This window comes from Sylvia atricapilla, chromosome W (genome assembly GCF_009819655.1).
Source record: "Sylvia atricapilla isolate bSylAtr1 chromosome W, bSylAtr1.pri, whole genome shotgun sequence".
Classification (NCBI taxonomy): Eukaryota; Metazoa; Chordata; class Aves; order Passeriformes; family Sylviidae; genus Sylvia; species Sylvia atricapilla.
In genome coordinates, this window is record NC_089173.1 from 20,703,680 (window position 1) to 20,717,849 (window position 14,170).

General features: G+C 38.8%; 1 protein-coding gene across 1 annotated transcript in view; it reads left to right on the forward strand.

The window, feature by feature from the left end:
* LOC136373350 (zinc finger RNA-binding protein-like) overlaps positions 1 to 14,170 on the forward strand; it is a 55,048-nt gene that overhangs the window by 16,953 nt on the left and 23,925 nt on the right. Inside the window, exons 5-12 of the mRNA XM_066338251.1 lie at positions 593 to 811; positions 2,039 to 2,277; positions 4,896 to 5,087; positions 7,993 to 8,293; positions 9,202 to 9,395; positions 11,354 to 11,473; positions 12,433 to 12,578; positions 12,969 to 13,131. Coding sequence (XP_066194348.1) covers positions 593 to 811; positions 2,039 to 2,277; positions 4,896 to 5,087; positions 7,993 to 8,293; positions 9,202 to 9,395; positions 11,354 to 11,473; positions 12,433 to 12,578; positions 12,969 to 13,131 — 1,574 coding nt within the window. The remainder of the gene's footprint in view (positions 1 to 592; positions 812 to 2,038; positions 2,278 to 4,895; positions 5,088 to 7,992; positions 8,294 to 9,201; positions 9,396 to 11,353; positions 11,474 to 12,432; positions 12,579 to 12,968; positions 13,132 to 14,170) is intronic.

The window sequence follows — 14,170 nt, forward strand, 5'->3', positions numbered from 1 at the left end:
AGTAACTATCTTTGAGGTTTGGATTGTTATTAATACACTCAAAATGTACTTCTAGGTAAACATTTTTTGCTGAAGTAGGTTGAAAAAGTCAATGGTGGGTTCAGATGCTAACTTGGTTAGAAATACTTTTTTTAAAAAATTCTTTAGTTAATAAATAGTTCTTTAATTATTGGTATCATAAATGCTGCAAAACATAAATACTATTTACTTTTTTTTACTATAATTAGAAATAATAGCAAAGTTTAGATGTACTTTGGTTTAGTGTGTACTCTAGTAAAACCATTGAAGGAGAAGGTTGTTTAAAAACATGGCAGCACAGTTAAAAATATGTACATAAATCTGAGGCTTGCTAGTGTGAGCTTTGATGCGATTAAACCATTGTGGGATATGTGGTAGCTGAAGCATAACCATTACTGTAAAAAAACCAAACAAAACCCAACCAAGAAAAGGCAAAAACCAATCAAACTAAAACAAAACCCACTTATTAGTGTTTATTCCCTAGCATATCATTAAGTATCACTTAATATGGTTTGCATTTCATTCAACTAAAGCATATCAATGTTTGTACACTTCTATTTTCTATCCTAATTAGCTCCAAAAGCAGGATATAGCCAAGGGGCTGCTCAGTATACCCAAGCCCAGCAAACACGACAAGTGACAGCTATAAAACCTGCAACCCCAAGTCCAGCAACAACTACATTTTCTATATATCCAGTATCCTCTACTGTGCCGCCAGTAGCAGCTGCAGCTACTGTTGTTCCATCCTATACTCAAAGTGCAACATACAGTACAACAGCGGTTACTTACTCTGGTAAGAATTTTGCATATTATATTGCTGGGATCTTTGCATTCGTTACAGGAGAGGATTTAAATACTCAGCTTTTAATAGCTTATGTTCAATTACATCATAGTCTACTGAGAAATATCAACCAGTTAAATTGTAATGACAAAATATTTTTATGTATCTTTAAAAGAGGTTTGATGCTTGTATGTGCCTATTTTGTTACATGTGAGAATATACAAAGTGTTGGCATTGCTACATGCATGAGTGTTTTGTGACTTACTGTAAAGTTTGGAGAGAAAAGATGGGGAATAGAAAAAATAAGGAAACACAAATATAACCCAGGGAAATTTGGAGCATGCTGCCATCAAGCAGCAATTACAGAGACAAGGAGGAGCAGTCAAATATAAATCTTGTAAGTTTGGGTTGTCTCGATCCAAGATGGGAGGAGAATGGGTGCTACAAAGAAACTTTCCTTCAAACACTAGAAATCCAAAAAGTAGTTAAAGGTGAGAAGATGTTAATTTTATGGCCAGATGGTAATCAACTGTCATATTATAACTACCTTGAACTATTTGTTTTGGTTTGTTTTCAGTTTAAAAAGGGATTGTAAGACTTCATTGAAACAGAGCTTGATTAGAGGATTAAAATAGTTGAACAAGTAGATGTATAAAGTTTATCAGAAAACTGGCTCAAAAGGTATGAAAGCCCTGTTTCCTTGATTTACTAAAGTTTGATACTAGAAATCAAGGAGTGTCTAGACAGGGTGTGCTGCAACACACTTGAAATAGAACGGGTAATGCTATTGCATTCTATCTCTTATTTTTTATTTTTTTTTTCCTTAGTCTACATAATATCTGTCCTTTTCTGTTTGGAACTTGAACAGTAAATCTGGCTCTGGAAGACTGCTTATTTCAAGTGACCTTTGATAAATCTTTTATTAAAATTCTTGTTGCATCATAATCAGTCTTACCAAATGTACCAGGAAATTTCACATAGTCTTTAGGCATGCTTTGATATATTTACCAGAATAGTGTGTCTGCAAAGTTTTGTCTAAAATCAAATATACTCCTCATACAAATGGCCTGCTATGTATTTATGTACTGTGAAACATCAAGAAAAATTCAGACTCCCTGACAAGATGTCAATAAATCATTTATATCCTACTCTATTATGCAACATGCTTGGAATTAGCATATTATGTAATTGATACATGATGTACAGTGATGTAACATTTATTTTATTTTGATCTTTGAGGTACCTCTTATTCTGGCTATGAAGCTGCAGTATATTCAGCTGCATCATCCTATTACCAGCAGCAGCATCAGAAACAGGCAGTGGCAGCAGCTGCTGCTGCTGCAACAGCTGCTTGGACAGGGACCACCTTTACTAAAAAGGCACCATTCCAAAATAAGCAACTGAAACCAAAGCAACCTCCCAAACCGCCCCAGATCCACTACTGTGATGTTTGCAAGATCAGCTGTGCTGGACCACAGGTACCTGTATTATGTAATATCCTGCTATATGCTTTTGTCATAATTTTTTCAGCTAAAAAAATGGCCCCTTTAAGAATATTTGTTAAAGACCTCATTCTATACTTCTACTAAAGGAATAATTAAATGAAAATGTATGCTATGATAGAAAGAGGCCATATGAGAAGACAAAAAGATGCATCCTCTTAGCTTGTACAGAGAAGCTTCACCTGTGCTTTGGACTCCAGAAGTATTCTAAACTTTGAATTTTATTTTCTTTTTAACATAGCAAACTTCTTAGAAAATAGTTTTTTCAAAACTTTGTGAATGATTGTCAGGGTTTGACACTGGCTACAAGCCAGGCACCCATGAAGAACCATTCACTCATTCTCCTCTGCTATAGCTGAACAGAGGAGGGGGAAAGAAAAACTAAAAGGCTCATGAGGTGAGATAAGAATTAGGAGAAAACACTCTAAGGGCAAAACAGGCTCAAAACTTAAAAAGTATAAAGAAAAATTTATTAACAGAATTAAAAGAGGATAATGAGAAATAAAATAAACCTTTAGAACACCTTCCTCCATCCAAGCCCTTCTTTCCTTTCCACCAACAGTGCAGGGAGACAAAACATGGGGTTTTTAGTCAGTTTGTCACTTCTAAAAATCTTTCTTCAGTTTGCTTAGGGAGAGGAGTCTCTTCTGCTAATGCCGCGAGGTCCTTCCCACAGGAGACAGTTCTCTGTGAATTTCTCCAACATGGTTCTAATTTTCACAAGTAGCAGTCCTGCCCAACCTGCTGCAACATGAGTCCTTCCCACAGGCAAACAGTCTTCCTACAAATGTTTGCGTGGGTCAGTTAGTTCATGGGGTATATTTCTCACTAAATTACAGCCTTTCAGCATTCACGTGCTCTAGCGTGAGTATCTTTTCTCATGGGTTGCGGGTAGATTTCTACATTCCCCCATGCAATTCATGAATTATGGGGAAAAAACCCAATTTGTTGTATTATAGTCCTCACCACGGCTTGCAGAAGAATCTCAGCTCCAATGCCCGGAGCACCTCCTCCTTCCCCTCCCTCCTTTTTCACCGACCTTAGTGTCGCCATATTGCTCTCCTCACGTGTCTTCACCTTTTCCTTTTCTCTGACTTGGGAGAAAATTGGTGTCCATAGGTTCATTTGTTCTCAAGTTCTATCAATTGAAAAGTTTTTATAGAGTTCTGCAGCGCTGAAAGGTTGATCCCATCCAGGCTCCGCATCAGGGAATTGCTCGCCATGCCTCTCACTGTTGGTCATGTGGTTCCTGCTGGCACCGCACGAGCCGCACTGGCCGCCGGCTCCAGTCAGCGCCTCTCCTCATGCGAGGCACCGAAAAGGAAAAACTGCTGCTGCTGCTTCTGCCGTTCTGTTCACAGCATGGCCAGCTAAAAGTGGCTAAGCAAGTAAAGTTCATTGCGAGCCATGCCGAGATGGCAGCGGCCGGGTGGCACTGCTCCAGCTGCGCCGATTCTGGCCAAGTGGCCGATCCTGGACATGTGACTGCTCCTGACACCAGGATGGTGGTGGCTGTGTGGCCACCCCCGGGCACATGAGCGCTCCCGGCACTGGCCCTAGCCGCATGGTTTAGGCTGCATGGCTGCTTGCGGTGCCAGAATAGCCCCCCCAGCGGCATAGCCTCAGTGGCCGTGCCAAGAAAAAGCCCCAGCCATGCCGGGAAGGGGCCCGGTGGCCCCCTCACCACCCCTCGGAGGGGAGGAAGAAAGAGAGCTTGTGCATGTTTTTTTGTTCTTAAATATCTCATCACAGAGATGTTACTAACTTCTCTAATTGGGCCAGCCAATATGTCCATCATCAGAGTCTTCAGGGATTGACTTTGCTGGACGTAGAAGTTTTGAAGAGCTTCTCTCTCAGAGGCAGCCTCTGTGGCTTCCTCTGCCCCCACTAAAAGCCATGTTGTGTTAAACTAACACAGTGGTAATCCTGAAAATATATTCATTTTATTGCAGCATCCCAGTTTAATTTCAAAGGGGATACAACTGCATAAAAAGTAAATATTGATTCATGAAGTGTTTGTATGTGTGTTTGGCAAAACAGTTTTTACTCTTTAGGTAAATTTGTCATTATTTCCCACCCTGTCTGCTCCATAGATTGCCAGTGTTAGTATAGGAACAAATAGAAACTTCTGTATTTTATTTTCAGTGCAGCTTTATTTGTACGCTACCTTTTTTTTAATTTACTTTTTAATTATCTGGATACATTTAATAACTGTGGTCTTGCAGTTTGAGGAAAATTCAAAATCAAGAATAATTCAATGCAATGTAGGAAAATGCAACTGAGACAGTTTTCTGATCTTATCAGACTTTCAATGGTAATATATGTTGACCAGTATTTGACTGAGGAAGTGAGAAGGTAGAGGAGTAAAGACCATATTGTACTACCTAAAAGTGGAATCCTGGTCGTGAAGAAAATATCTTGGTTTTAGAAGTGGCCTGCTTATGCCTTAAAACGTCATAGGGAAGCAATGTTCAGTGTAGGAAGTATTTTTCAAACAAAGCATGTGTTTTATGCTATGCTCTATATTACATGTATACACATGAATGATGAATGAACAGTACAAAACCAACTGTGTGTATTTTTTATTTAAACAGACTTATAAAGAACACTTAGAAGGCCAGAAACACAAAAAGAAAGAAGCAGCATTAAAAGCTTCCCAGAACACCAATAACAGCAGTACTTCTCCTCGTGGAATTCAGAATCAGTTGCGGTGTGAGCTTTGTGATGTGTCTTGTACAGGAGCAGATGCATACGCTGCCCATATCCGTGGAGCCAAACATCAGAAAGTAAGAACTTTCTCTTGTCTATATTATACAAGTCAGTCATATTTCTTCACATCATTTTTCTCATCTTAGGAGAAAATATGCAGAAACAATATAATTAGAATTTTGTTTAAAGACATTTAGTTCTGCTTTTTTGTTTCAAAATTTTCTTTAGGCTCACTATTAGAAGGGCCTTGTTGGGAGAAAGGGGGAAAGCATATTGCCACAGCATCAAGGAGAAGAGGATGTATTGGGAAAGGTTTGTAAATTGTAGGAAGAAGGTATAGAGTATAATGGGGAAAAGTGTCAATGAGGACATGCAGTAGCATGTTTGTGCCCCCTAAAACTTTTCAAGATTTCTCTTGACATTCTTATTTGGCACTGTGAAGCTCTATGTGCTTTCAAACACTGTAAACTGAGTTGGTGCCAAGGGATGGGATTATTATGTGTCACTTTTTGGTATTTCTTGCAAAAAAAAAGGCATATGGAAACAAGGTACAATGTCCTGTAGTAGATTTTATGAGTATGTTTAAAGAGTTTTGGTAAGCATGCTTTCCCTATTGTCTGTGTGCAGTTAGGTGAGCATTTTAGAATAAAGACTACGAGCTGCACTGTGAACCCCTGTGACCTGTGTTCTAAATTTGGTGATGCAACAATAAATGGAATGGTGCAGTGTAGAATGTGTGTTTAGATATTACAGATTTTCCTCAAAGCTATGGAATTAATAATGTAAATAACAAAGTATTAATATTCAGCTTTTATAGGCCTTTGTATCTCAGAACACTGTACAAAGTGGCATAAGTAATATCATTCCTATTCAAGTAAATAAATCTCATAGCAAATTTAAAATAATTTTCCAAATATTATTCTTTGTTAGTAGAAGAACAAAAAATATAATTTATATAGATTTGCCTAGTGTTTGTTCTTTCATTAATGAAGTTGAGTCATTGCATTTTTGGGTTGTGCCCAGTAACTCCATAGGTATATGGAGTATATAATCTTTGTATATTTGGATGTCCTTTTCTCTTCCTCAGAGATAGTTGCTAACTAATGCTAAGTTAGGTTGTCATCAGTGTAAAAATGAAATCTCAAAGGACTCTTTCTTTGGTACACTGAAGAATCTTCTGCATTCTAGTGGGAAAACAGTAATCTGGAAGAGTTGCTTGAACTTTAATTTGTAAAATTATGTGACATTAATATGTCTGTATTCTGATGAGGAACATGCTTAAAATAAGAATAAAAAACTGAGAAGTGTATGTATACACTTGTATGCATATCATAGAATTATTTAGGGTGTAAAAGCCCTCTAAGATCATCGACTCCAACCATTAAACTAACACTGCCAAGCCCACCATTAAACCATGTCCCTAAGCACCACATCTACATGACTTTTAAATCCCTTCAGGGATGGTGACTCAGCCACTTCCCTGGGTAGTCTCTTCCAATGCTTGACAACCTTTTCAGTGAAGAATTTTTTCCTAATATCCAATCTTAACCTCCCCCGGCACAACTTGAGGCCATTTCCTCTTGTCCTATCTCTTGCTACATGGGAGAAGAGACCAACAACCACCTTGCTACAACCTCCTTTCAGGTAGTTGTAGAGTGATAAGGTCTCCCCTGAGCCTCCTCTTCTCCAGGGTAAACAACCCTAGCTCCCTCAGCCACTCCTCATAGGACTTGTGCTCTAGACCTTTCACTATCTCCATTGTCCTTCTCTGGACACACTCCAGCACCTCAGTGTCTGTCTTGTTTTGAGGGGCCCAAAACTAAACACAGGATTTGAGGTGTGGCCTCACCAGTGCCAAGTAGAGAGGGACAGTCACTTCCCTAGTCCTGCTGGCCACACTATTTCTGTTACAGGCCAGGATGTCATTGGCCCTCTTGGCCACCTGGGCACACATTGGCTCATGTTCAACTGGCTGTTGGCCAACACTCCTTGGTCCTTTTCCACTGGGCATCTTTCTACCTGCTCTTCCCCAAGTCTCTAGTGCTGCAGGGGGTTGTTGTGACCCAAGTGCAGGACCTGGTACTTCACCTTGTTGAACCTGATTGTGCACATGTATTTGCATTAAGGCTATATCTAGCAGATTTGTATTTTTTTTACTGCTACTTTCAAATCCAGTCTCTAGTTTTCATTTTGCATGTTTTGTTCATATGGACTACATGCATTGCTTTTTCTGGTGATGGTCAGCTGTCACCAAAAAGAAGTATTATTCTATCTCAAGTGTATTGTAAAATGGCCTCTGCTTATTACTTCTAAGAATAAGCACATACCTCTTAACTTTCAAGGAGATAAAGAACTCTGAAATATGCCTTTTGCATCCTCCTTAACTCTTTCTGCAGATGTGCTTTAACAAAAAGTAAAGAAAGCCTTTGTCTAAGGAATATTTTCCATTTTGCTAGGTAACCTGGAAAGTCAGTATAAATATTCTTAAAATGTAGTGATGAAAAGAGAGTGTTGAATCTGAATTAAATTACTTATTTACAAATATTATTTGGAACTAAAATAGTTCAATGTACTACAATTTTTGGAGGGAGAATAAAAAGTAACCAAGCAACAAAGCTGTCACATTTGAAACATTTTGTTTAAACTGCTTCTTGACTTTTTCTGGCTTGTGAGTTTATTGACTTTCTGTTCTCATCTACACAGCTTTTGGAGTAAATGTCTGAATTTCTAGGGGAAATAAGCAACCTGAGATAACCATTAACTATTTTCTTGTTACAGATGATAAGAACTTTTGCATGTCCCTTTTTTCTCCCCCTGAGATCACTTTTAGTAAAGAGGCAGTAACTTAAAAATGAAATAAAAATATCAATATCACTGGTGATATTGATGTTTCTGTTAAAGCTTCAATAATCTATAACAAGTTCAATTTTTTTATAGCTACCCCATGGAGATAATATTATTAATTTCTTGTCATTTTTATAGGTAGTAAAGTTGCATACAAAACTTGGCAAACCTATTCCTTCAACTGAACCAAATGTGGTTACCCAAGCTGCTACTTCAACATCCACATCTGCTTCTAAACCAACTGCCTCTGCTTCAAATATAGCAACTAGCAGCAGTACTGTGAACTCCTCTGTTGCATCCTCTGCAGTGAAAATTCTTACTCCCACAGCAAATGCGCCACTTAACACTGTGTCCAACAACAAAACATCTTCAACTTCTGCTAATATAGCTGTAAAGAAAATATCTCCACCAAAAATAAACTTTGTTGGCAAGTACAGAAGTCAGTCTTTATTTTGAAACCTAACCTATTCTATATTTTTAAAATATTTTAGTGTAATAAGTACAAATACATTTAGTTAACTTCTGCATGAGTTATTCTGTTGTGTTTAAGGGAATTATTACTGGTGGGGAAAATAAGAATGTGTATAAAAAATTTACTTCACAGTTTTTACTGTTTTCTCCCTTTTCTCTTCACCTGACCTCTCCTGGAGGCTTCTCCCACCTTCAGAAAAAGCCTCTCACCTTTGGTTTCTTATGTAGTAGCTGCTGGAGTACTGCAGATTATAGTCCAATTGCTTCCAATTTCAATTCCCAGCCTGGCCTGTTAAGACAGCCTGCAGTAGGTTGGCAGTTGGTAACTGGGAAACTGAAACATTGTTGCAACACTGGAAATTTAACAGCGGAGACTTTTGAAACAAGCATGACATTTAGAGACAGAAAGCAGTTGTTCAACAGTAAGCTAACTTGCTCTCAAAGAAAAGACCTATGCAGTTGTAACCCTGAAAGTATGCTGCCTTTGTTAGTACCTCAAAACCTTTTAATGTTTGTACTTCCTTGGATCCATTTGCAAAAAGAAAGCAAATCCGATGACAAAAAAAAAATTAAAGTATATTTGCTGAGTTGTTCCCATTCAGTCCTATCTTGAAAAAGCATGAAAATGAATGATGACAATTACAACTATATAAAGCAAAACATTTCTTGCTAAAATAAAAAACTAGGTGTTTAAATAAGCTTTTGTTTAGCTTTTTTAAAAAAACTTAAGTAGTGTTTAAAACTGTTTAAAACTAATTTTCGGAGTGATAATGCTTTGACCAGAACATTGATACTTGCCAATAAACTCTTCAGTTTGCACATCATGTATAATTCTCATTTTAGGAAAGTTAGAGATTTAACTTTTTTGATTTATAGGTGGTAATAAACTTCAGACAACAGGAAGTAAACTGGAAGAAATGAAATCAGCTGAAAGTGTTAAAGCAACAATTGCTGCTACAATACAAACACAGGAAGTAAAACCAGACACAGCATCTGAACCAGTGACACCTACGACTCTTGCTATCTTGCAAAGTGATGTCCAGCCAGTGGGCCATGACTATGTGGAGGAGGTATTGATATAAAAACATGGATTATTTTTTAACTATTATATGGAGAGAGGTTCTAGTCACTTCATCATCTTTGTGGCCTTTCATTGGACTCTCTCTAGTATGTCCATGTCTCTCTTGCACTGGGGAGCCCAGAACTGGACACAAGACTCTGGGTGTGACCTCACCAGTGCTGAGTTAGAGAGGAAGGATCAGCTCTCTTTAACTGCTAGCAATACTTTGTTGAATGCAGCCTGGGATGCCATTTGCCGCCTTTTCAGCAAGGGCACATTGTTGACTCAAGTTCAACTTCGTGTTCACCAGGACCCCCAGGGCCTTTTCTGTCAAGCTGCTTTCCAGCTGGATGGCCCCCAGCATAGATTGGTACATGAGGCTCTTCCTCCTCAGATGCAGGACTTTGTACTTCTCCCTGTTGAACTTCACAAGGTTCCTGTCAGCCCATTTCTCCAGCCTGTTGAGATCTCTCTGGATGGCAGCTCAACCCTCAGGCATATTGTCCTGGTTTGGAATAAATTAGGGGAGAACCTCTAAAAGGAGTCCCCTAAAAACAAACCTCCACCACCCCTTCCCCCCCCAGCCCTGGGTTTGGGAAGGAAAATGCCTTGGAGGAAAAGTGGAAAAAAACGGTTTATTGACAAATAAAAAAAAATCCACTCCCCAACACCAAGGAAACGGCAAGTTACTGTGAGTGGGGAGGATGCAGAGCTTCTTCCGCAGGCCCCGGAGATTCTCTGACTTCTCAGGTCAGTTCAGGTCCGGAGACAGTCCAAAATCTTCAGGGGGGGCGGGGGGGAAGGAAAAGAAAAGGAAGGAAAGAAAAGACAAACAGAAGCAGCGAAAACCAGCAGGCAGGAACAGGCGGCAGAGAGAGAGAGAGAGAGAAGCAGCAGCAGCAGCAGGCAGCCAAGCGAGCAGCCGAGGCAGAGAGCAAGCAGCAAAAGCGGCAGGCCCCGCCAAAGAGGGAGGGGAGCAGCTGTTGAACATAACAATGTAGTCCAAGATATGGGATAGGGGACAGCGTCAACCCAGAACACATATCAACCACTGCATTCAGTTTTGTCATCAGCAAACTTGTTGAGGGTACACTCTGCTCAATCACCAGATCAACAATGAATATGTTAAACAGAACTGGACCCAACATTGAGCCCTGGGGTACACTGCTAGCTACTGGCCTTCAACTAAATTTCATTCTACTGATCACTGCCCTCTGGTCCTTGCCATTCAGCCAGCTTTTGATCCACCTCACTGTATGCTTATCCAGCCCTTACATCAACAGTTAGTTTATGAGGATATTATGATGAGACTGTGTCAAAGGCCTTACTGAAGTCCAGGTAGACAACATCAACTGTTCTCCCCTCATCTATGAGGCCAGTCACTTCATTGCAAAGTTTATCAAGTTGATCAAGCATGACTTTCCCTTGGTGAAGCCATGCTGACTACTGATGATGATTTTCTCGTCCTTAATGTGCCTGGAACTGGTGTCCAGAATTAGGTGCTCCATCACCTTCCCAGGGACTGAGGTGAGGCTGACAAGCCTGTAATTCCCTGGGTCCTTCTTGAAGATAAGAGTGACAAGGCACTGAACCTGCAAAGGCTTGTGCATATGTTTACATTTTTGTATTGTACGTGTTTCTTTTGACCTTAGTGGGGCATTCTTCATGTTGGTGGCATGAGATATGTGGATGAAATCTGATGTAAATTTTTCATAGTTTGTAATAATTCAATTCATTTTGTTCAGGCTGAAGTTTAAAGCTGTGGAAGAACTTTGTTCATTACCAAATACAGTGGTGTGTCTGTCAGAACTGAAAGTTCTATTTTGCCTTTTTTCAGTTCCTATGTGAAGTTTTAAGCATGTTTTGAGATAGGTAGACATTATCCAGTGTCACTGAATTAGATTATTTTTTAATTCAGCTTTTGTTTAAAAAAAAAAGTAAATGTCTTTTATAACTTTTATTTTCCAGGTAAGAAATGATGAAGGAAAGGTGATCCGCTTTCACTGTAAACTTTGTGAATGCAGTTTTAATGATCCTAATGCCAAAGAGATGCACTTAAAAGGGAGACGGCACAGACTTCAGTATAAGGTTGGTAAAAATGCTAATAATTTTATCTGAAAATCTACCAGATGTCAGCTGAATGATTACATGTTCTTATATTTAAAGACTAGTCAGAAGTAGGTGCTCTGAGTAAACAGCATATAAAAAAAGCTAGAAAAATATATTTCTTAGGGAATATAGTCTTTAAAGTTGTAATGCAGACTGAAACTTCATTTTGGTTTGGGTGTTTCTTTAAACATTCTGAACATTGCTTTCAGGCATTTTTTTCAACATTAAAATATTGTACAATGTGTGCAAGCAATAGTAGGTGCTGTTGTTTACCGTTAATTTCAAATGTTCAATGTTTTTGGCAGGATAAACCACATAAACCCCTTGTGAAGACATTTGAGAAACAAGTACTTGCAGACATTTTAGTCAGGAATGGAGAGACACCTATAGTGACACATGGTGTATATTTTCATTATTATAAGATTATATAAGAAGAATTTACTGTGGTCACAGGAGATACAATGGGCCTGCATAATCATGAAAGGGATGAAAGAAGAGGAAAAAATTGCCAGAAAAATGTATTTAGTGACTTATGATTATGCTCCAGTATGATGGACCCTTCAGGAACAGGGCATCAGGAAGCACACTGTAGTTAAGATGAATTTTTTTTTCAGGCTATATTGTAATCATCCTGCTACAGAATGAACAGCAAATTACTTAGTATTTCATGTAACATTTTAATCTTAGATAGTTTTGTTCTCACATAACTGAAAAAGGAATTCATGTTATATGTAGTACATTCCTATTTCTTTCCTTTAAAATACTGGACACAGATTTTTCTTCTTCAGCTTTTCATTCAGTGCAGTTCTAAAACTGCATTTTACTCCTCTTGATTTTATCATAGACCAGTAGTGTGAGCTAAACATGTCAGAACAACTCCATAACCTTGAAATGATAAGAGGCAAACCAACATTTCATTTGTTATTTTTCTGAACTAGAAAAAAGTAAACCCAGATTTACAAGTAGAAGTAAAGCCCAGTATTCGAGCAAGAAAAATTCAAGAAGAGAAGATGAGGAAACAGATGCAGAAAGAAGAATACTGGAGACGGCGAGAAGAGGAAGAACGCTGGAGGATGGAAATGAGGTAATGCATTCTGTTTTATCAACAAATGAGACAAAGTTGCAGTCAGATTATCTAAAACTAACTCTTATTCTGTAATTACTTATTTTGAATACTTGTTTTGGGAACTCTGTACTGTCTTGTTTTAAATTAAGTTGCCATATCCCTCAGGTTTTTTTTGGTTTTGTTTTGGTTTTTTTGTTCAATCTCTCTGAGGAATGTAGACTCACTAGAATTATTTGCTATGAATTCAGACCTGCTTTCAAAATAACCATTAATTTTAGATATCCTCTGGAGTTCATTGCTATTCGTTCTTTATTACTAGAAATGAGTTAGTGAGAACATCCAAGAATTTATTTAGAATGGTTGGAAGTATTAACTGCTATATAAAGAGGACATTTTGATGCACTTCAGGCGATATGAAGAGGACATGTACTGGAGGAGAATGGAGGAAGAGCAGCATCACTGGGATGACCGTCGTAGAATACCAGATGGAGGCTATCCTCATGGTCCTCCAGGACCTCTAGGCCTGCTGGGAGTTAGACCAGGAATGCCTCCTCAGCCCCAAGGACCAGCCGTGAGTTTCTTAGCTTGAAGGAAAAAAAAGAAAGAAATACTTACCAAGAGGCACAGTTAAGAACTATAAATTATTCAGTCCTACTTCAGTTGTCTCCAGCATTTATTAATAAAGGATATGGAAAAGTGAAGAAAAAATTATATACTAATGAAACTCTGTAGATGGACCTGTCTTTCAAAATAAGCCCACTTATATGACCAAAGGATGCCTTGAAGACAAATATTGTTTCTTCTGAAATACAAGTCACTCTGGATTTGTGTACTATTTCCTATTTAATTGCATTATACTTTTATTTATCTAATTGTGGACAAATGTATGGATAAAAAGTGGTTATATCATCAGTTCCAGAGGATAATGGTTTAGTGGTGAGCCATACTCTACCTGGAGGTCAGTAAACAAGTGCAGTGCTGTATGTGTTTATCCTGAGATTTGTCTCATTAGCACCTTATTAATGATCTGAAAGGTGATGGAGTGAGTGCATCCTCATCAGGTTTGCAGCTGACATTAAACTGAATTGGTTCTGAGTAGGGAGAACAGTTGATACCTTTGAGGGCAGGGCTGCCATCCAGCATGACCCAGGCAGACTGGAGGAATGGACCACCAGGAACTTTATAGAATTCTGCCAGGACAAATGCCTAATGCTGCACTTGGGAGGGCATAACCACTTGCACCGAAGGGCTGGGTAGCAGCCCTGCTGAAAAGCATCTGGGGTTCTTGGCAGATAGTAAGCTGAATGTGAACCAGCCATGTGCCCTGGCAGCAAGAAAGGCTAATAGCATCCTTGGTGATATTAACAGGAGCATAATCAGTACATAAAAAAGAAATTATCCACTTTCATGAGACCCAAACTGCAATACTGCATTCAGTTTTGGACTTTCCAGTACAAGACAGATACTGATAAACTATAGCAGATTCAGTGTGTGGCTACTGGGATCAGGAGTCTGGAGTGTGCCTTGTGAGGAGAAACTTGAGGGATCTGGGCCTGTTCAGCCTGGAGAAGAGAGAGCTTCAGTGGGATGTAATAGCCTTCTAATACCTG